The sequence below is a fragment of the Trematomus bernacchii genome, unplaced genomic scaffold (assembly GCF_902827165.1).
Source record: "Trematomus bernacchii unplaced genomic scaffold, fTreBer1.1, whole genome shotgun sequence".
NCBI lineage: Eukaryota > Metazoa > Chordata > Actinopteri > Perciformes > Nototheniidae > Trematomus > Trematomus bernacchii.
The window spans coordinates 5,882,832-5,906,719 of NW_022987656.1; the positions used below are offsets into that span (position 1 = coordinate 5,882,832).

The following is a 23,888-nucleotide window of genomic DNA, read 5'->3' on the forward strand; positions in this document are numbered from 1 at the left end:
GCAAATCATACATTAACAAAAAAGTGCTTTACATATTTGGTTCTCTCTACTAGTCATGCTGTTTCTTTTTTTTTTTACCTTAAAAAACTCCAGAGTACAGTACAATGTTATAACACCTCACAGTTAAACAATTTAAGGATGCATTGCCTATGATTAACAATGTGCAAATAACAACTACCATAGTGCAATGCCCATACAGCTGCCAGCCTGATGTGCTTAACACTCATTCATAGGCTAACTCACCAGTGAGCAGAAAGCAGTGGTGTGAACAATAAAAAATAAAAATAACCTTTCACAAACAGGTATTTCATAACTGCTTACAATTGTAAGGAAGACATTTAAACTATTATTGGCAGTCACAGGCTGTTGTAAACTAAACACCACTCTCACTGACATAACACCTGTGTTGTGAGTGATTGAACTCATATGTCTAACTTTCAGGTTTCTCTTTTCAGCCGCAGACCCCATGTCGCCTCTTTATGTGCGTCGCTAAGTTCCTCGTACTACTTGTGTACTTTAAAGCGGCACGGCATCGTTTACAATTTGCGAGCGATCTTTCAAGTTGACCGTCTTTCTTGAAAAATCCGAAGTATTGCCAAATGTTTGATTTGTAGGTATTTTTCGGTGCGCTGTGTTTCTCTTTCTCCTCGACTTCCATGTGTGTTGATAACTGAGACTCTCGGCCTCCGTAGTGCGAAGCAAAGATCAAAGATCGTCTCTGCGGAGTGCTGACAGGATGAGAGGATATTATATGAATGAATCGGTTTTTTACCGATGCTACAATCGATGCATCGCGAGTTCAACCCAAACTGTAGCCGATGTGCACTCTTTCAACCGGTGCACTCGCATCTTGAACATTTATGCCGGTGTACCGATGCGACTCGGTGAATCTTAACATCCCTACTACACGCAGATCACGCAGAGTGCGTGGGGCCTCATCTTGCGCAGGGGGCCACTTCTTATGCGCAAATGCGGCACAATTATGCGCGCCACGGGTTCCCCGCAGCGAGGCTCCGGCGGCAACAGTTCACGAGCGTACTCTACCACCAAACAACACCGAACAATGGTGCTTCTTAAATCACATTAAGCTGTTCAAGCATAGATTTCACAGCATGAGTCCAGCCCAGAAATGTTTATAGGCATATAAAGTATAATTAAGCAATAGCTCACGACAGGCCGTGGTATATGGCCATTATATCACAGTTAAGGGGCGTGGTTCGGCCCGACGCGAAACGCGCGGGTTACTTGTATAGGTTAAGGTTGTTCTAGGCTGTTGCTTGGCGTGGCGAGAATATTGCTCCACTTTCTCCGGTCCCCGAGATTCGGCTTCCAGTAGCTCTGGAGAGAGCTTTCGCACCTGTGGCCACTAACGGTCATCATTTCTCTGCTTTGTTTCAAGACCCGCATCAGAAAACTTTTGAATGGTGATACTTTTCCAGTTGGTCTACCTGCTCTTCACGTAGCTCTGCATGTCGTCGTTTAGGTGCTTTTTGTTCTGGAGATAGGCACTCCTCAATCCACTCCTCCATAGTAAGACCCCCCCCCCCCCCCCCCCCCCCCCCCCCCCCCCCCCCCCGGAGGTCGAAGTTAATCTTAAATGTTTTTGCGGACCTTTTTGATTACAGATTTGAAAACATTGTTGCTTGCTTTAAAAGTAGCACAATTCATTATGTCAAACCTTGGAAAGTATCTAAAAGCCCTAATGCCAAAGGAACTGCACACTGAATATGTTTTTGCCGTTTGATGTCTATGTCTGGACCGTTGCGTAAAAAGGAGGGTTTCTGCCCCGTTACTTCTCCGCTGCTTTCTTGTTCCAGTTTGAAAAGCAAACTGCAGGCAGTTTGCTTTTCAGCCCAACTGTATACTGTTTATCTCAGGCGCGGAGGGATACTGACTTGTTGTGAAAAGTAACTTACAATTCTAACCGTGGTATACGCTCAGTATACCACGGCAGATTGCTTGATTTGACTTGTCCGTTTTATAATTACCTTCATTCAATGCAAGATCAACATGATCAACAAGATCAACATCCACCTCAGTTTCCTCATTACAGAGCTCAATAATTAATGCGTGGCCACGCATTATTAATTTGCATTCATATTTTTCTCACCAATGTCACCAGGGGGGCTCCGTAGAATATTTCGATTAAAGGTGGGGTAGGTAATTCACTTCAGAAACACTTTTTGTTATATTCCATGGAATGCTCTTAACATCCCGATAGCAATGAATATATTAAATGCTTTGACAATAAATACATAAAAATAATTCATCTGTGGAAGCCGTGCCGCTGTAAAAAGTCAGTTACACTGCTCTCATGTAACTATCTCTCCCTATGTGTATCGACCTGTTTATTTTGGTGCAGGGAAATCCCGTGTTACCACAGGTGAAGTTATGTAAGGGAACATCCCATCCTGAAAGAAGCAGCATGAGGCGTTTACAGGTTAAATACAAAGACTGGGGCGTCTTTTCTCATACTTGCTCCTCCACCCAGACCCAACACTTCCCTTCCTGGCTGGTAAGGTAAGCTTTAGATCTTTTTTTGTAGTTAACATGTCAGGTAACAATTAAGGAAACGGTTTTCATTTTCTCAAACAGTTTAGCAACTCAAGGTATTATCAACGTTTTCTGGCCAGATCCTACTGTGTATTACTATACTACAAAGGTATAAGGTGCATGCACTCTTTCTGTCTCGGTACAATGGCTTATTTACCTCAGTGACTTATGTATTTTATTGTAAATGTAGTTTTTCACTCTCTATTATTCTTTATATGATAGAATGAAACGTCATTAAGGTAACAGCTAATCAATAAACAACAAAACACAACATATCAAATAGGAAACGGCAGGTAACACACAAAAGTTGCAATAAGAAAATGTTAAAGACGAATCAAATAGAAAATAGTTCAAAACAACTGAAAATTAAATTACAATCCTTTGTAGTTTGTCTTGTCCACATTTCCAGAGTGCATGTGCATGTGCATGTGCACCTGCGCACCAGTTATGTGCAGCCCTGTCTATAACCCCTAAAAGACCGCGTAGTAGTGTGACTAAAGAAAGTTTAGTTGCCATAAGAAAATGTTAAAGACGAATAAAAGTCCAGTTAAAAACAACTGAAAATCAAATTACAATCCTTTGTAGTTTGTCTTGTCCACATTTCCAGAGCCAAGGTTGAGCTTATTAACCATTGTAAAGTTGGAGTACTTGTTAATGGGTATTTTGGAGGGGTCCATTAAATAATGGCTCACTTTTTGCTTCAACGATCATTGCTGTTCACTTGATGCACATTGTGATGGCTCTATAACCCCTAAAAGCCTGCGTAGTAGTGTGACTAAAGACAATGGGTTTTACTATAACTGATTTTCCTAAAGATACTCATTAGATTGCATGCCAACCTATTATCTGCTCTGAGTCTCTTTGTGTGGTTATGTGTCGCTAACGTCTCCATGATAACCAAAGTGAGAAGATGTGGCAATATCTGTAAAAACAAGCTACTGTACTATAAGCCATCAGGTTCGGGCACTTCGGGCAGGTTCTGTGTTCGAGGATTGACTCCATACTCTCTCTTTCTCGTCTCAATGCTCATTGGATTTCACTTCCGCCGCTGAAGAGAAAGGGATGATAGTCAGGAGACGAGGCCTCCTTTTATACGGGGAGATGCGCCTAGGCCGGCTGCGTCTATAGAAGTCTCAGTAGGAGAATGCTCGCAGGATAAGGTAATACCCATAGAGTCCAGTAGAGGGCGGAGCCTGTGAGAGATATAACGGGAATTTATGTCAAAGAAATATCAGACCTTAGCATAAATAAAAGTTATTGTATGCTATTTGTGTCATGTAGAACCTGCATTCATACTGACTTTTTAACATCCTATTTACTTATTTGATACCCGCCATGTAGATAGCAACTACTTTTTTTAACGTCCCGACGCGAGAGCTTACCTTTAGAATTTTAGGTTAAAAAGCAATGAAGATATTGGATACATGTACTTTAAAGGATACAGGTGACTGCAACCTCTTGACTAACCCTAAGCAAAGTAGCGTTATCCTAACCCTTTCAATATAAACTTTTTAAACGTGGTCGGTAAGAACTGTTGTGTTGTTGTTATAGCCCATCCCACAACCAGTGAACAAAAAGAAAAAAGGACCAGGGGATAAAAACAATTTCCGTTTCAAAGATGGAAACTTTACAAGGGGGGGACCTCAGCAAGAGACTCTGAGGGGCTTGGGTGGCAGCCAACTGCTGGCCATTCAATGACAAAAGTGATGCTTAGAACCCTAATAACTGTACATTTAAGGCCAAATCCAAGTGAAGTCCAAACACCTGTGGATTAAATTGAACATTTGCATGCTAATTATTTGTTGTATTTCTCCATATATTATGTTCGTTGTAATTATTTAAATCTGATGTTTGTATCATCCACATGCCCATGGTTATAGTGGGAACAGGGTCATTTAAACAGTTCTGGATGATGGTCGAGATGTTAACACTTCCTGTAGTACTGATAACCTTGAAATTCTCCCTTTTCTGAACAGAGTTCAAACACTGCAGCAATGCCTTCGCCAGGTGTGTGTGTGAACATCATCAACGCCCGTCACCTGAAAGATGATAATGGGATCGTCACTAACCCTCAGAAGTTTCTGGACCAAGACTTTGAGCAGCTGAAACAGTACTGTATGATTAAACGGGTAAGGTACATCGACGGCATGTTCCCCCCTGACGCGAGGTCCATCGGGCCTGGGGTACTGACCCCTTCTAAGCTGAATAAAGTGGTGTGGCTGAGACCATATGTGAGTGTTTCAGTGTTCAATTTCAAATCACATGTTTCTTTTGCTACTTCAACTCTGTTGATCTGTCACTTGTTTAATGTTGATCCTTGTTAATGTTGGGATGGAAGGAACACTTAACTTGTGTTAGCTCTTGTGGTAGTGGTTTTCTGACAAGCTAAGACTTAACAAGTATGGTCAATTCCTCTCTTTCAGAAAATGGTTCGCAATCCTTGTTTTGAAGTTGATGGGGTCTCCAGGTTTGACTTTGGTCAAGGCATACTTGGTATGGCAATTGATTGATTTATAACAATCCATAAATAGTTTTTCCAGCAATGTAATTTTGTGATGCAAGTGCAGACAATTGACAGGAAACAGAATAAAGCAGGGCGGTGGAAAATGTGTACCAGTATGTTGAAGCCCTCTTGGTTGTTAGTACTCTCAATAGTCACTTTGTTTCCCTCTCAGGAAACTGCTGGTTTCTTGCATCAATCGGAGCTCTGACGTTCCAGCCCTCCATCCTTAAGCAGGTCGTTCCTCTTGAACAGAGATTTGACGAGGAGTACTGCGGGATATTCCACTTCAGGGTAAACCAACAATCTTGGCAGCAATTCTTCTAAAATGGTTCACATCTCATATTGCTATTACATTCTTTATTTCATCTCCTTTCACAACTACTCAGTTCTGGAGGTTTGGAAGATGGGTTGATGTTGTCATTGATGACAAACTACCAACTATTGATGGCAGACTGGTCTTTGTTCACTCCAACGACCCAACTGAGTTCTGGCCTGCTTTGATGGAGAAAGCCTATGCCAAGTATGAAAAAAAAAAAATGTCTTGAGATTTTTGTTGTTTTGTATCGGTGCAATTAATTTTACACCAACTTCTGTCAGAGTGTGCGGTTCCTACTCGGACATGAATGCCGGAACTCCTGCCGAGGCTTTAGTGGACTTCACCGGTGGAGTTCACATGTGTATTGATCTGACAAAATCTCCCCCAACTCTGTGGGAGTTGATGGGCAGAGCTGTCCAATCCAAGTCACTGATGGGCTGTGGTACACCTCAGGGGGTAAGTATGAATATACCACAAGTAACACCGACTAGCTCATTTTGCTTTTAAGTGCTGAAACCCCAATACAGCATCTTAAGGCTACAATTATATTAGCCAAGTACATGGTTAGTTTGCCAAAGTTAGAAAGATCATTTCAGTATCTTTTTGGCTTCTAACGTTTATTTGTCATAGCAGAAAACAAAAAGCACTACGATGGCATGGTACAATTCACTTACGTTTTGTCGATAACTCCCTGTTCATACATGTACATGGACGAAAGACTGCCAAGAAGAACATTAGTATATTTAAGCTATATTTTAATTCCATTTGATACTTATGAAGGGAAGGATTTTTCCAAATTCTCTACTCGATCTATTAAGATTAAACTATTCAAACAAAACTGATCATGGTCTTCAATGGCCACCCAGTTCTCTCCGTTATAACATGAATAACCTATTCTGCGGCTATAAAGACAAAAATGACATATGGTATCACTCAGGTAATGAAATCTTTATTGTAAGGTAAGGAACACACTGCTTTTGATTATCTATGTTTGAATGAGTTGTAAACCAGGTTAGTATGCTAGTGAGTTAGTAAGCAGTATGCATGGCATCTGGGCACTGGCACAACCAGTGTACATATATTATTGGTCAAAAGAGAAAGACAAACTAATGTTCCAATGTCCTTTGCTTATAATATTTCTCTCAAATCCCTGCCATTGTAGTATTTTGGATGATTAAAAAGGTTGTTAATCTTTTTCTTTCAAACTAGTAGCTCCATAGAATCTACCTATTCTATGGTCTCTTAAAGGGGACCTATCATGCAAAATGCACTTTTTGATGTCTTTTCTACATAAATATGTGTCCCCGGTGTGTCAGGGAACTCACGCAGCGTCAGAAAATAAAACCCTCTCTCTTTTCCTCCGTACCCAAATCTCTAAAAACGGAGGTACAACGGAGCTGATCCAGATTTGCCTCCGATATGACGTAATATCAGAAATGTGGACCCACAGCACTATCAGAAAGTTGCTATCAGAAACAATGCCCGACTGTTTTGGACATAATATGGTCGGTGTTTACATTAGCATCGCTAACACTCAGAGCTAACCTGTACTGGAGAGCATGTGTGTGAGGACGCTGAATATAAAAAGAAACTCACCTTGTGGTATAACCGGCAAGAGAGAAAGCCTTTGAGCTCCATACTGTTTCAGAAATAAGTCAAAGATGAATCTTGATTGGGCCAAATTTGACCTCGAGTCACCCAAAACAATTCTGCTGGGTCTCCCCAGACCCGAACACCAAATTATACACTTTTCTTTTTAGAGACCTTCAGACTTGGCAACAATTGTCAAAATCAGTTTTGTAGTGTTTATATAGCTGTTGTGGAGGATATCATGAAGCCTTGTTCTGATACAAAAAACTAGAGCATAGTTATTATATAATTTTAACTTGAAACAGGGTCACGGGAGACCCAAACACAACATAAGGGTTAAAAAGCTTTATACCCCAAATCAGCACTTTTGAAACAGGAAGTGAAATAGAGGGATATGAGGCATGGCTAGAATGGGTGATCTGTTTGGTATTTTGAGCAAAACACTTCATAGACATGTTTTTTATATATTTTTATATATCTAAGACCTATGCTATTGCCTAAAAATAGCATGATAGGTGAACTTTAAATATTTTGCCTTGACCAAGACAAGAGCTCTTGATAGTCCATGTTATTTTTTGTTTATGATCGTTTAGACAAAAGGCTGTTCACTCCATGGTAGAGCTCAAGGCTACAATCATGTATTGACATTTGATTTATTAGATAAGACAGGGGTTCCCAGACTTTTCAGCTCACGACCCCCACTTTGGGAACCCCTGAGATAAGAGATAGCTTGCCAGAATGGGTGCAGTCTAATGATACATTACAGCGGTAAATATTGTTGATGAGGCTGCCACTCAAGTTAAATTGCACATTCCCTTCAACAACAAAGTCATCTTTGTTATTTGGTTTGCTGGTTCATAGGTTTGTCTGTTTGTAAGAAGGAGTGAAGAAAACCTACCAGGCTACTTTTCATGAAACTTGTTGGAAGTGTGAGGCATGTACCAAGGAAGAACCAAAACCATTTTAGAGCGGGGCAATGAACACATTATTATTCACTTATGGAAACGGCCTCATAGTCTATTTGCCAGCTCATAGAGTCCTATTATGAACCCAGAGATGTTGAGTACCCCAACATTTGATGATAGAAACGTATAGTACAGGTCCCCAGCACATATCACCTGCCGGTGCAATTTGCACAATTGGCATAAGTTGCATTAATTAGCATAGGCAGACAATATTTAAAAAATGGCTTTGCCGACCTGGACAATTGGAGTGGTTATTGAGGATGCTGAATACATTTCTGTCATTTTCAGGATCAAAAATGGCAATTTACCAGAAAGATGGCCATATTTGTACTCCCGGTGGGTATTTTGATACATTTTGGGTCGATTTAAAGTTTTAGGGGATTCAAAACGGCCATTTTGATCCTAAGGGCCTGTAGTTGGAGAGGACGTCTGGGTCTAGGTAGGGTTTTTTGAGAAGGGGTCAAATGACGGCAGTTTTAAGAACAGATGGAACATGACCAGCCTGGAGGGAGCAGTCGATGACTTGGGTGATCAGGGGACATGGATGTTGGATTCTACCAGGGCTGTGGGTAGAGCAGGGTTTGAGTTATAATCTGAGCTTTATGGGGGTCTTTAAAACTAACGTGTGCGCACGTACGCACGCACAAACACACACACACACACACAGCAGCAGCAGCCCTCTACTTGCTACAAACTTAAATATGAAAAGGTTAAACTACGCACACCACATAACACATCATCTCGGCTTGCGCAACACGCTCACAGTAATCTTCTTCTTTTTTTTATTTAACCTTTATTTAACCAGATAAAAACATTGAGATAAAATCTCATTTTCAATGCTGACCTGGCCAAGAAGGCAGCAACGTTACACATAACACAAACATATAAAATACAGAGAACATAACTAAGAAAACAAAAGACGAAAAAGCAGTCACTACATTGTGCACATTAGGACAGTAAGGTCCTAAAAACACTACTTATTACTGCAAGAGCAGCTGGTGGTGAGGACTTCAGACAACTTCAATTTAAAACATACTATTGAGACAAGTGCCCTCAGTTTTAGGCTTGATTGAAGGTCATTCCAAGACCAAGGACCATAATAAAAAAGACTCCTTTTTCCAGCCTCAGTCCGCACAGCAGGTACCTGGAACCGTATCCAGGCACTGGATCTGAGGTTGTCAGAGTCACAAACTGGGGCAAATCAGGCACATATGTAGAGTGGAAGCTTACCTAAAATGACTTTATACATTAATAAAAACCAATGCTGCATCCTACGCATAAGTGAGGACCATCAAGTTAGGCTACAGTATACAGTGTGCAATGATGAGTCCTATAGGGTGCATTTGATATATAACGCAGTGCAGCATGGTAGAGTGGGTCAAGTTTGGCCAAAACAGTGGGACAGGCAAATCTATAAATGGTATCACCGTAGTCCAGCTGGGACAGGAATAAGCCAGAGACCAACCTTTTACGGGATGAAATTGAAAAACAACATTTAAGTCTGAAAAGGAAGCCAAGAGTGAATTTCAATTTCTTTGTTAGAACTTCAATATGGTGTTTAAAGTTCAGATTACTGTCCAACCAAAAGCCCAGCTCAACAGAGACGCCATCAAGGGTGTCAATGGAGAGGCAAGAGGAGGACGCTGACTTGGGAGCAAAAAGCATTGCTTTGGTTTTCTTACTGTTCAATAGCAGTTTAGAATCAAGAAGCGCATGCTGCAGCGTGATAAAATCTGATTTTAAATTGGAAACGGCCATATCCAGAGAAGGAGCACATGAGTATACAATAGTGTCATCAGCATACATATGATAGGTAGAAAATTGCATCTGATTACAAATATTGTTTACATATAATAAAAAGAGTAAGGGCCCCAAAATAGAGCCCTGTGGAACTCCCTTCTCCAAGGTGACAGGGTCAGAGACAGTACTACCCAACCTGACGCATTGAGTACGGTCGGTTAGATAACTCTGAAACCAGCAAATGCCGTTATGACCGAAACGAGACACCAACATAACATTAGACAGAATGTGGTGATCTACAGTGTCAAATGCTTTGGCTAGGTCAATAAACAATGCAACACAAACTGATTTCTTATCCAAAGCAGCCTTAATATCGTCTAAGACTCTCAGACTGGCAGTCACAGTACTGTGCTTTGATCTGAATCCAGATTGCATAGGGTTAAGGATGTTGTGTGAATTTAAAAAAAGCTTTAGCTGAGTAGAAACTAGGGACTCAAGAATCTTTGATAACACAGAAAGATTTGAGATAGGACGATAGTTATTCAACTCCGTGGGATCACCAGCTTTCAAGAGGGGCGATACCAGAGCTTGCTTCCACAAGGCTGGCAGTGTGTGAGTGGACAGGGAGAGATTAAAAATATCAGTTACTGGTTGTGCTATAATCTGAGCTGCAATTTTTAAAAAGAACGGGTCGAGGCCGTCAGACTTTTTAGGATCAATTGAGTGCAAACCCTGTAAGACTTCAGAGACCGAGAAATAAGCGAAATCAAAAACAGGGGAGTTCATCTCTTGACTGTGGCTGTGAGTACGACCATTTAGAGAGTCATGACTTTGCTCATCAAAAATGTGACCAGCCTTTTTGAAGTGAGCATTAAAGGCATTAGACATACCATCTGAATCTGAAATAAAAGAATCACTGACCTTCAGTTTTTGTGGGAAACTAGAAACCTTCTTGTTCTGAAGTTATTTAATTGTTTTCCAGAACTTAGAATGGTCATTAAAACAATCAGTGGTTAAGCTCAGATAGTAATCAGCTTTAGCTTTTTTAATAAGGGCAGAACATTTATTTCTGAGGACACGAAAAAGAAGCCAGTCATCACTAGTGTTAGACTTTCTAGCTAAACACCATTGCTTATTTCGATCATGAATGAGATCAGATAGTTCTCTAGTAAACCATGGAGTGTTCCTATTCTTAACTCTGAATTTTTTAAGGGGGGCATGTCTATTAATAATCGATAAAAAGTGATCAATAAAAAATTGGACGGCAACATTGATAGATGGAATTAATGCTATGAAGTGCCATTTAACCTCCGCCAGATCGTGTAGGAAAGCCTGCTCAGAGAAGTGTTTGAAGCAGCGCCTGAGCACAATAAGGCCCTTGGCTTTGGGCAACTTAGTGCTCCTAACGCAAGCGATAGTGCAATGGTCACTGATATCATTAGGAAAAACACCAACAGACACATACTTATGAGCTGCATTTGTTAGAATGACATCTATAAGGGTATCGTTATTGGGTTTGGCAGGGTTTATTCTAGTGGGACTATCAATAAGCTGAGTTAAGTTCAAAGAATCACAAACCTGCTTAAACTGTGAAGATTTATCACTTAACCAGTCCCAATTTAAATCACCCAATAATATGATTTCAGAAGAAAACGTAGACAACAATTCAGTAAGGCTAGTAGTTGCATCCATGATGGCTGATGGAGGCCAATAACAGTGAGAGGAGCATTTGCTATAGTTATTTCGACTGCTAGCAACTCAAATTGCCTTGGAATTGAAATTGAGTGAAGGACAGAGCACTGTAGTTTCTCAGCAGTGTATATTGCAACACCACCAGCTCTGCCCTTACGATCCGCTCTGAATACATTATATCCATCAATGTGAATAACAGTGTCAGTGACAGATGGTTTTAACCAGGTTTCAGAAACGACAACAATATCAGGCTTAGCAACTAAAAACCAGGTCTTGTCATATATTGCGTAATAATTGATTGCGCACCTTGGAGGTGAAGTGCAGGCATATTGTCATTCAAGAGAGAATACAATGCGGGTAGAGGGTCATGGGTGCAAGTGGAAGGTTTCATCCTGCGGATGATGTCATCAACCTCTTGCTGAGAGATCTCCAGGAAGCAGCAGAGAGGCTGGAGAATCCCAGGCTGTGGGTCGACAGTAGACTCAGAAAGAGCGCAGGAGCTGGAGAGAAGAGAGTAAATGGTGTCGACTTTGGTCCTAAAGAACGTAATGGAGCTATTGCACAGCTCTTCTGTGGTATTGGTGTGTGAAAGAGTTTGTGGCTTGAGGAAATTATAAATAGTGGAGAAAAGCTGCTTGGAGTTTCACAGATGTTTATTGATGATGTCGGAGTAGAACTGTGACCGTGTTTTGTTGTGTGACTTTGAATAGGCGTTTTGATGTTCTCGATAATCTGTGAACAGTGAGTCCAAATGCCGCTCGAGTACACGCCCAGCTGCCTTCATGTTCTGTAGTTCTGAAGTGAACCAGGGGGCTGAGCTTGAGAAGAGTTCAGCCTCCTGACAGCCTGGTGGAAAAAAGTGTCCTTTAGTCGGATAGTATTCCACCTCAGGCTGCGGAACCTCCTCCCTGAAGGCAGGAGGGTGAAGAGGCAGGTGGAGGGATGGGTGGGGTCACCAACAATGCTGAGTGCTTTGCGGTTGAGGCGGGTGTTGTAGAGGTCCAGGAGTGATGGGAGTGAGGCACCGATGATCCTCTCAGCTGTGTTCACGACGCGCTGCAGGGTCTTGCGGTTGGATGCTGTGGAGCTTCTGAACCACATCGTGATGCAGCTGCTGAGGACGCTCTCGATGGCGCCTCGGTAGAAGGAGTGCCTGATGCTCCTGCTCTCTTCAGTTTGCTAACGAAGTAGAGGCGCTGCTGGGCTTTCTTGGTGATTGACGTGGTGTTGTTACTCCAGGAGAGGTCCCCTGTGATGTGCACCCCCAGGAATTTGGTGCTGCTCACCTGCTCCACAGCAGCACCACCGATGGTCAGTGGGTGGGGTGTTGGGTGTAGGTTCTCCTGGAGTCGACAACAATCTCCTTTGTTTTCTCCACATTGAGAAAGAGATTGTTGTCTATGCATGTGTGTGGGGAATATCCAGTAATTGTAATAACTCAGCTGCAGGGGGGCAGGAGGGGTGTCAACGTGGATGTTCAAACCCCCAAGTATGACAGATGTTGAACAGAGTGAAGTTAATTTATCTCTGAGATGAAGGCTGGATTTGGTTTGGGTGGTTGGTAAATGAGAAAAATATTCCTGGGGAAAATAAATTGTAGTTTGCAAAGCGAAAATACTACTAAGTAAATAATAATAATAATAATAGTATAACTATGTAGCAAAGTAGGTTGCTAGAGTGCAGAGAGAACTGAAATTGTCTCAGAGGGAGAAGCAGCAACAGACCGTGCGAGCGTCCTCACCAAACGTCTCCTACACAAAACTCACACTATCGCTCATTAGCTAAATCAGTAAATACTGACAATATATTTGATTCAAAACAATATCAAATGTTGGTCTTCTGTTTAGTTAACTTATGAAGTGATAAAGTATTATGCACTATTCTGACTCCAATAATAACATGTATCTTTATCTTGTAGGCCACATCTGACAACACGGTTTTACCAAATGGAATCGTCCAAGGACATGCCTACGCTGTCACAGGTGTGAAACAGGTGAAGGTTTTTAAATATTTTAACATCATTCTATCTATCCAGTATACATTATTTGGGCTCTGAATTTTGAAAGTGTTATGGTAATAAAGGCTTAAGTTGCAATATACGCTCAGATTCCCGGATGGGATTGCCTGCACACGGGTCGCACAATTGCGAGAACTGAGCTGCTAACGATGCTAACAATAGTGATAACCTGCATGAGGAAGTGGAGGGTAGGCGATGCTCCTGACACCGTGGGTTAGGAAGCTAATTACTAGCCAGTCAGACATGAAAGAAGGGGTTCACATGCGGGGCCGGATCAGCTATCAACACAAAAATCATGGAAGCCCTATTTACAACGAATACAGATGTCTTCCATATCAATACGTACATACAGTATGCTATATTAATGTGAATCTGAAAGTCATATACAGCACCTTCGGGTTGGCATCCATTCTGTACTCGTATGTGTTTACAGTTAAGTTTACAGTACATTTGAGTTTTATGGGACGAAAAATATTCATGTTTTCTCCGGTCATTGCTGGTCAGATTCTGAGCCGAGGGCAACCGGTAAACCTGGTGCGTTTGTGGAACCCCTGGTGCCATCGGGAGTGGATCGGAGACTGGAGTGACAAGTAAAAATGACACAGTGACTGTTTCACAGAGAAATTACTTTTATCTGTTGCTTCGGAGATAAAAGACTGAGATAATTGTTCAAGTCAATACATTCCAGACATGTTCATTTTAGCACAAAGGCAAATTACTAAGAGTGCTTTGCCAACAATCCATGTTATGATAATCACCTCTAAAGAGTTCAAACACACTTATTGATGCTTTTGATCAGAGCCATGAGAATCTTTCCTGCAACCATGTGCAGTTTATAATAACCTTTATAAACTGTTAGCAGTGATTAAAAGTAAAGCATGGCAATGGAAGCCAAGTTATGTCTTCTTTGATCATATCTCTAAGGCTTTTTTTTTTTTTTATTATTTAAGAATGTACATTATTTTATATCAGTTAATGAAAATATATGCTAGTGAGGGTGAGATATCCTGAACAATAGTGCCTAGTATGCCAATTGTTTAGCTTTTTCAAACTCAATGTAAACTTTTTAAATAGGGCTTTTAACTGCTGCTTTAAGTCTAAGCTAAAATACTGTTGCTCCTCGAAACCATCTACTCTTTGCCCATATTTGCAAAAGTGCGTCTGGTCAAGAAAACAACAACCTGCCAACCCTTATATGCTCTTGATCATGAGTTTGCCCACTTGTGCACAACAAATGTAATTGCCTTTTGCTGTGATATATTAAGAAAAAATCTATAATAATATTGCCTCTTCTCTTGGCTTCGTGAAAAAAAAGGTCTCCTTTGTGGCAGACCGTGAGTCCTCAAGATCGTGAAGTGTGTCTTTCTGTGGCTGATGATGGGGAGTTTTGGTAAGCATGCTGAAATCTACAGTTGACAAATGTTACACTCATTTCTAAAATAAGAAATGTGCATGCTGATGTATAGCTCACTTAGAGTAGAGCTGGCGACCCATATGGTGCTTGTGTAACCCCGGTGTAGTGTCCCCTCGGCAACAGATCACTCAGAGCTGGTGATTACTTCAGTTTAATTCTGCATTTCAGTGGACAGAACATAAAAAGGACATGTGGGCTGCGTTCCTTTTAAGAGATCCTCACACGCTATATCTTTTACAAAATGTTTGCATTCCTCACAAAAGAAATGTTCAGTTAACAACAAAACATCAGTGATTTTCCTAAGCAATGTGAAACATTCAACATAAACAAACTGGTATACAAAACTCACATACCTGCATTTCAGTGGACAGAACATAAAAAGGACACGTGAGCTGCGTTCTGTTGGGAAAATCCCGGGTTCGAAATTAAGCCTGGGACCATTCCCCGTGTTATACCCTCGGACTCCCCCTTTCAACTCTCGTCAATAAAAGGAACTGGAGGCCAAAAAATATCAATAAAATAACAAATGTGTAATATGTTGTGAAATACTCATACAAATACATTGTAGCAACTAAAACTAATTGTAGAACATTAGTACATTAAGTAGTTTGTATTTTGAAACTATAGTTTAACATATAATAGGTACAGTGTACGTAGATATGTACAATATGTAGGGTTCCTGAGGCCAATGTCGGTGTTCTTTTTTCATTAATGACCACCTCGCTGCACATTATCTAGCTTATTACATGGCTACATACTAAATAAACCAACAAATTGATTGAGAAATTAATTTAATGATTTAAAATTGATTGTTTTACATGTGCTAAGAAAAATAAGTGAGTTTCACGGCGTACCAACTACTGGAACTGGGGCGACAGCAACGTAACTTAAAAAGACGGCAGCACTGATGGAGGTTTTCTGTAACTGTCCAGGTCTGATCACATTTTCTTTTCCATTAACCAGTCTTTAAACACTGCCAGAGCCCATACGGTGTCCCTGTTAGTGTTCACTTCCTGTCTGTCTTCTTCTGCTGTTCCTGTTTAATTCCAGTCTTTCTTCTTCTGCTGTTCCCGTTATTGTTTTCTTCTACTGTTCCTGTTAGTGTTTACTTCCTCTCTGTCTGATTTATCTGAGGTCTAGGCGACAGGCTATCCATCATGAATCCAACGTTTAGTGCTCTCAACAAATATAAAAATGAATATTCTCAATGTATTCAATTATGATGGAGAAAACTAATGTTTGTTGTCCACAACTGACTTTTACCGGACTTCTTTCTGCGGATTGATATGACTGCACATAGTGACTTGATCTTCCTTAGCAACTGTTTGTTTTCCTTAGCAGCTGTGTGTTAACAAGAAATAACAAGCTCTGAAATGTCCAACTTGACCAATTAGAATTTAGTATTTGATTTAGCTGTGTAATAATCCTGATTGACATTGTAACTCTAGATTATAAATTGATTATATGTTCAGTAACATCTATAGAATATCTATGCAGATTGTATTTGGATGGCTTTCTTAAACTAGTTGAATTTTCTTTTTCTTTGATGGATCAAGTAAACAAACTAAAACAACAGTGAGTAATCAAAAGTGATCTCTGATGTCACCAGGATGACCCTGGAAGACTTCTGCAGGTTCTATAGTGATCTGGACATCTGCTGCCCGTCTCCCGCCTTCCTTGATGGAAATACTTCTTGCCACTGGAAGACCTCCCGCTGTGAGGGCCGATGGGTTGCAGGAACAACTGCCGGAGGATGCGCGAATAATAGTGGTAGGCTACTTAGAAAACTAATATTCAACTAATATACTATACTAAAAACTTAAATCACTTGCTAAAACAGCTATAGTCTTTTTGGTACCACTTTACAATAAGACTACCCTTATAAAGGATTCATAAAGGGTTTATAATTAGGTTATGAATTAGGTTGTAAACACTTTATTTATCATTAAGAACCATTTATAAACCAGTTCTAACACAGGCTCACTATTTGGCAAGATGACTAAGCCTTATATTGGCTACTTAGCGAGAATCAACTCAGTGAACAACAGATACCAAGGAAGCTGGCTGATGAAGAAGACGAAGTAAGCTAGGTAGCCAATATAAGACTTGGCAGTACAGATAAATGTGGGCTCACTATTTGGCAAGCAACCGGTCACAGTCACCCTGTTTATCTCATGTCTTATAAAAGCTTATTAATGACTTATAAACCTAATTAATAAATTAATTACAAACTATTCGTAAACCCTTTATAAGGGTAGTCTTATTGTAAAGTGGTACCGTCTTTTTTATTTAGACGATACAGAAACAGCTTAAGTTTTATGAAGTTTCATCCAATCACACGTTGTGAATAAGACCATTGTTGTGCCGTCTTTTTGGGTCCTGCTCAATTTTAATTTGACGAATAATTCCGGTGGTCAGATTGAATACAGCCCGCAGCTTCGGTCTTATAATATATTACTTATGGCCCACTAGCACTGTCAAACAGAATAAATCTTTAAAATGTAATCCCTCCTTTCACCGCATGGTGGCAGCACCTCTCTAAGGGGCCTTACAAATGCCAGAATTTAAGCCGATGGTGTTTGCGTTTGCCTTTTTCTGTTAAACACAACAGAGTCGAGAAAATAATTTTCCTGTGAGGGATTAATAAAGTATGTCTTCTTCTTAAAGACGCTGTATTTTGGTTTTGGTATTTCCTGGTTTGTTTTGGGTGGATCCGCTCTAAAACCCGGAGCGGACTTTTTGAATTGCCATTTTCTGGGCCTATGAACTGGATTGAATTTATGTTGGGGTTTTAACCAACTGGACTCTTTGATTAAGAGGATTGAACTGTATATATTGACTCCTTTCACCACACACATTGCACACACACTGATCTTTTATGTGTTACTTTCCCCCATGAAATATATCTGACGAAAATGGAAATTGATGTGTGATTTATTTTGTATTGCTTTTCAGTGATGGAGGAGATATTTCCTGAATTCATTAATTTGTGTGTGGTTTGACTGAAACATTTTCGTTTAATATTTTAGATTACTATTTGTCCGACTTGATGTTGACTGGCACCCCACTTTATTCAAAATAGGTCAAACCAGCTTCAAAGTCTGAGGTATTCCATATAATCTATTCAATGTTGTCTGACTCTCCAGATATGAATGGAAGGCAGAATTGTGTTTTTAGAGTTGTTCACGCCTGAGAGGCTTGTATTTGATTCCATTGCCATTTCAAAAATAAAGATAATCGTGACAATGAAAATAGTGATATTACAGTGTATTTGTACGTTACTTTCATGTTTAAAAATGGCCCCCGTCATATTCACACTTTCAAATCTGGCCCTCTTTGAAAAAGGTTTGGACACCTCTGACATAAGGAGATCATTTGGTTATAACTTTTTAAAATCTGTAATCTTTGCCTTCCAGACAGTTTCTGGACTAATCCGCAGTACCGGGTCAAGATTGAGGAAGTACTCAGTGAATGTTCTGGGAAACAGGGTGAGAAGAACATGCTGTTGTCTCTGATGCAAAAGCCTGACAAGAGGAACAGACGTCTGGTCCAAAATCTCGGCATTGGATTCTATGTATTTGAGGTAAATATCACTCATTGTTTTTGTCCCATTGCAGAGATCTTTATGATATATAATGCAAAGACATGTTACAACATTTTTAGAGATACTGACATTAAATGAAAGCAAACATAATACTGTTTTTTAGATTAAGCCATTATTTATTTTTCATTTAAAAAATCAGCAGTAATGTGACTCATGACACTACAAAGAAAACAACATTATAATCATACCTGTAATATAAACTTTGAGTACAGCTTACTTACTCACCAAGAGCCTGTTTTATTTTTTATTTTGGTACACCTCAAACTTGAAACTAATTTATTTTCCTCTGATTTCTTCGAAGGTGACTGAAGAAGTAAGTAACATTTTTATCCCAATCCTCATAGACAGTTAATGCCCGCCTACATTGTAAAGCTATAATATAAAACAATATTCTTTAACATTATTTATGACTGGTTTTACAGTACAAGTCACGTAGTGGAAAGTTCCCAGCCTCGTTCTTCAACAAGAACAGACCTGCCTACCAAACTACAAAATACGAAATGGCACGTGAGGTGATGGGGTTCCTGATGCTAAAGCCTGGCGAGTACCTGATCGTACCGTCCACCTTTAATCCCAATGAGACTGCCACCTTCATCCTGACCATCCTCTCCAAGGCAGAGACCCACGTCCAGTAAGCATTCTCAACTTAACTCTTCAAAAGCTTGTAAAGACATATATGCAACACAAAATGTGTTCCTGGTAAAAAGTAAACGGCTGTTCAACAGTGTTGGGGAAGTTACCCAAACACTGTTCAATCACTGGCATAGCAAGTTAAAACTACATTACTTCATTAGCCGCACAAATAATTTCTTAAAAATTCATTTATACAACTCCGAAGCCAAGAGAACAACTGATTATTGAGTACTCCATCACACCTATGGAGTACTAAAGGTTCTTTTTTACGCGGTGTTGTCGCACTTCTGGTTACCACCTCTTGCTGTTCTTGTTGACCAGAACTTTCCACAAGCAATGTCCTGATGTCTCGTCTTTCTTTTCAGTGAGAATTCGGGTGGCCATTACCACGAACAACAGGAAGTGATGGTGTGCAAGTTTTTTAAATACAGATGGATAGATAGATATATAGATGTTTTGTTACATGTTGTTTACTAGGTTGATAACATTGATATAATTTGAACATTATTGCATTGGTTCATCTCGAGCTGAAAGCACTCAATATATTGCAGGACAAAGGAACTGAAAATGAGGAGAACGACGAAAAGAAGAAACACTTTTTCCGTCAATACTCTGACAAGGTAATTGATGTAGACCCTTTGCAAAGAAAAGTTTCAGAGATTTTGTTGTCTTTTGTACTGCCTCCATTGTTGTGCTATGCTAACAGTTGTAGTGTCCGTACGAATTGAGATTGGAATCGTTCCGATCATCTTGCTCTTGTAAAAAGTACCATAAAGCCAAAAGCGATTTGGAAATGTCCTCCAATTTAAATCGTCTGCGCTTGCATTTTTACACTTGACTTTCCACTTGAGCTATGTCATTATGCTTTTTAGTGTTGTTTGGCTTTTCTTCCTTGGATCAGTCATTTAAGATTTGTTATACCAACCGAAAAATGTGGGCATGCATTAACTTCCGATTAATATAGAAGGTAACCGAAGTTATGACAGCCAACATGTGAGCAAAATACTGAATAAGTCCTTTCTTGTTCTCATTCCCAGTACGAAGAAGTGGATGCCGAGCAGCTCCAGAGGCTTCTAAATGAACAAATCCTGAAAGGTTTGAACTTTAAAACCCAGAGAGGCTTGACAACATATGATCTAAAACTATTACTAAACTAAATCAATTATTCAGTGAAGTGGCTGGATTTATTAACATTTAAAAGTGCTGGTTTTTTCTACTTTTATTTAGGAGACTTGAAATCAGGAGGCTTCAGCATTGATGCCTGTCGCGGCATGGTTGCTCTGATGGATGTATCCTCTAATGTCATTTTCATTGAGAATCATTGTGTAGAATTTGTTCTTGTTTCACACATATGAACAGATTTAAAGGTCAGGCTGAGACAGGAAACAATATCTAGTACAGTTATATACCTTAATGTTTGACTAGACGTCAGTCACTGGCAAACTCAATGGAGAGGAATTTGTTCGTCTCTGGAAGAAGGTCGTCGCGTACAAGGTAAAAGGAACTCAGTAAAGTTTAAAAATGTCACAGTAAAACAAAGCGGATTGTTGGATACCTAAAGGACATGACAGTATGAGTGTGCTCATTGCACCACCCATGAATGATTGGGTTAGGTTCTGTCATGATTTAGAGTTTGTGTTTTCTTACTGTGTTGTTTATAACTCACTGTTTTCTTTACCAGGACATTTTCTTCCGCACTGATGTTTCAAAGACGGGAACACTGTCATTGAGTGAGCTGAGGAATGCTATCATGGCGTCAGGTAGACAATCAGCCTATTCTTTTGTCTTCCATTGACAAAACATAAACTGAATTGTGTGACAATACAAGTGTGACAGTATCATGGCTTAGTGAAGTTGAAAACCATTTGCAACATGTAATGAAAACAACAGCCCTTAATTATGCAATAACCTAAACTCTGATCCTATTTTTTATGTCAGGAAAGAGGGCCAGCGATGACATGCTGAACTTGTTGGCTCTGCGCTACGGTGCCTCCTCTGGACACATCACCCTGGAGAGCTTCATCAGTATGGTGCTGCGCTTCGACTGCATGAGCCGTAAGTACAGATGGGTAACCGATGACAGTACACAAATCCAAAAAGTACCAGAATAATTGTATTGAAATGTTTTTATTGACTTTGAGTGTCTTTTTTGTGTAGTCAGCAAACAATTGCAATAGCCTCTTGCACACATAGTTTGCAGGATATTAATGGAAAGAATGTTCAGGCATAACAGGACATGTTACGTTTATTGTAACAATTCTCAATAACTTTCGGATGGTTTGCCATGAAATGTGTTATGGAAATGAAAGTTTATTAAAAGCTTTGGCAAAGGTCAAAAGTCAGTTCTCATGCATAGCCATTATCTGTCAATATTTTCCCTAAACAGTGCAAGCAGTAAACTTCTTTAACTAAGGATGAGTTATTTTGATGGCTCCTCGAATCCTACAACAAATTCCTAGCAAGACACCTGTGTCAACAATTTCTCTGACTATCTATATTGCTGGCCTTGCATTTCAGAAAATACTATGCAAGTCTTGAATCTTATCAGCTGTTGGCTTAATGTGGGTTTAAAGGAGCAGTCAGTAATAATTTGGTACCGCAAACAATCGTTGCTATCTAGCTAACGGCAATCGTCAATCTCGATGATGGTAAAGAAGCCATGTGCAATTCAAGACAACATTACACGGTCAAAATTCACTCACTGCAAGAGATGGTCGTATCCGGGTGACATTACGAACATCTATCATGGCGTTTTAATAGACATGTCTGACTCCCTCTACTTTCATTTACAGTTTGTGGAATACTGCAATAACAATTTGTGTCTTTCTCAATAGAAATCTTCAGCCAGTTGTCAAATGGAATGAACATGACTCTTCGTGAATCAGAGGTAATAAAGGTTATTCAGAGGTGTTTCTTCAAATGTGTTCAGGTTGTAATCATTCAACCCGGCACAGCTATTGACTTAAACAAAAGGAAGGACATTTGTTTTTGGCAAAAGAAAAATCAGTTTCAATACCATTCCCCTAATATGTTGTTCTAGAAAATATGGCATTCTTGTACTACATTTTTACTTTTCTGTGATGGAATGCAATACAATAATATCCCTCTATAATTTGCAGTGGATGTACGTTTCGATGTACTCTTAAGCTGACAAGAAGATGTCTGCTGCTTTGGAAATATAGCAGCAGAAAATAGAAAAGGTGTTCTCCTGCAACTGAGTTCTTACATGGTATGACATAACAGGGCACTTACTTTTACATTTTAAATCCGCCCATTTTAGGATTAGCCATGAGTTAGGCAGTGTCGGTTGTAATTCTAACTAGGGTTACACATTTGTTAAAAATACTATTTACAACTGAAAAAACAGTTTTCAAGTCAATTGTATTACAGTTGTTGAGCAGAAAAGCACAGCTTTGTCAAAGCAGTATCACAAAAAATGTATCAAATCGAACATGATGTGTATTGTTGCATCCCTTTTAAATGTGATAAGAATAACAGTGATTTTAAAATATAACCTATTCAATCGTTTTTCTATATGCAAGTCTCTCTGGTATACTTCATTTGTTGTTTTTAGGTTACTGCATTTTGTATTAAACTGACGTGGGATTTTATTATGTGTTTTTAGCCATGCTAGAGCTGAGGCATGTACGACGAAGCCGGTTCAAGTTTAGTTAAGTGTTTTTGTCTTTGTCTAGTGATTCTCCCCTTTATTTTTTGATTAGTAACCTTCCCTCTCGTTTCAGATACTCTGACCTCCCTTCCTTGTGTGTCTCCCACTCCTGTGATTGTCGACCCCGCCCCTGATTGTTTCCACCTGTTCCCCATTACCTGGTGTATTTATTGTCCTCGTCTCCCTTTGTCCTGTGCCAGTTCGTTTCGTTTCTTGTGACAATCTACCAGCGTATCATGCCAGGAATACTCCCAAGCAGAGCTTTGAGCCACATCTTGTCTGAGTATTTTGTTATTCATGCTCCTAGTGTTTTTCCTCATTGAAGTGATTTTGTTTTGTTAGTGTTTTTCCTCATTAAGAGTGACTTTGTTTTGATACTGTTTTTCCTCGTTAAGAGTAATTTAGTTTTTTATACCACTGTAGTTGAGCTTTGGTTTGAATAAACCTTTTTTTGTTAAAACCTGTGTGAGTCGTGCATTTGAGTTCAAACCCGTTTATTCAGTCGTAACACTCCCTGAATGAGTTGTATTCACCTTGGTGATCCTTTACCTTTACATCTAGCCCCACCATCTGGACATTATTTTAATTGTCCAACATAATAACTAACTTTTGTAAATCCAAAATAACTATTGAATTCGAAATGCTGAATGTTGGCTAAAATGCTAAACGATAATGGTAACTATGGTAAACGTTAAATATCAGTATATAAGCATCAACATTGGGGCGTTATTGGCAGGCTGACATTAGCAATTAGCTCAAAGCACCGCTGTGCACAAACACAGCCTCAGACTGGTGCTAGCATGGCGCTAGACTCAGTATTGTTAAGTCTATAAGCTAATCCTTATGGTGGGATACTTATACATTTTTGGTGGGTATAGACTTTGTACTTTAAAAATAAAGACATTTTCAAACAGTTGTGGATAACTATTTATTTCACACCTTATAAAATGCCTTACAGATTTCCTTAAAGGGGACCTATCATGCAAAATGCACTTTTGTACGTCTTTTATACATGAATATGTGTCCCCGGTGTTCCAGGGAACTCACCAAGTGTCAGAAAACACAACCCTCTCTATTTTCCTCCATACCCAAATCTCTAAAAAAGGGGCTGCACGGATCTGATAAAAACTGATCCAGATTTGAACACTGTCCTGACGTCAGGACGGTGGCGCTACGGCTATTGGGCCAACT

At 39.8% G+C, this 23,888-nt stretch overlaps 1 protein-coding gene across 3 annotated transcripts; it reads left to right on the top strand.

Annotated features, from left to right (window-relative positions):
- Positions 1-2,472: 2,472 nt before the first annotated feature.
- Positions 2,473-22,214, top strand: LOC117486632 (calpain-1 catalytic subunit-like). 3 transcript variants are annotated; one of them, XM_034135137.1, is made up of 22 exons: positions 2,493-2,520; positions 4,530-4,784; positions 4,977-5,046; positions 5,229-5,347; positions 5,443-5,576; positions 5,654-5,828; positions 13,278-13,352; positions 13,881-13,966; positions 14,692-14,766; positions 16,400-16,560; positions 18,207-18,373; positions 18,696-18,707; positions 18,817-19,025; positions 19,393-19,435; positions 19,579-19,647; positions 20,065-20,122; positions 20,255-20,316; positions 20,453-20,521; positions 20,709-20,787; positions 20,966-21,082; positions 21,862-21,914; positions 22,147-22,214. In XM_034135137.1, the coding sequence occupies exons 2-22, from the start codon at positions 4,548-4,550 to the stop codon at positions 22,171-22,173; spliced, it is 2,097 nt and encodes a 698-aa protein (XP_033991028.1). In that variant the 5' UTR covers positions 2,493-2,520; positions 4,530-4,547; the 3' UTR covers positions 22,174-22,214. The 3 variants fall into 3 exon arrangements, with proteins under 3 accessions (XP_033991026.1, XP_033991028.1, XP_033991025.1); XM_034135135.1 differs by lacking the exon at positions 22,147-22,214 and having other exon boundaries at positions 2,473-2,515; positions 21,862-22,140; XM_034135134.1 differs by lacking the exon at positions 22,147-22,214 and having other exon boundaries at positions 21,862-22,140.
- The last annotated feature ends 1,674 nt before the right edge of the window (positions 22,215-23,888 follow it).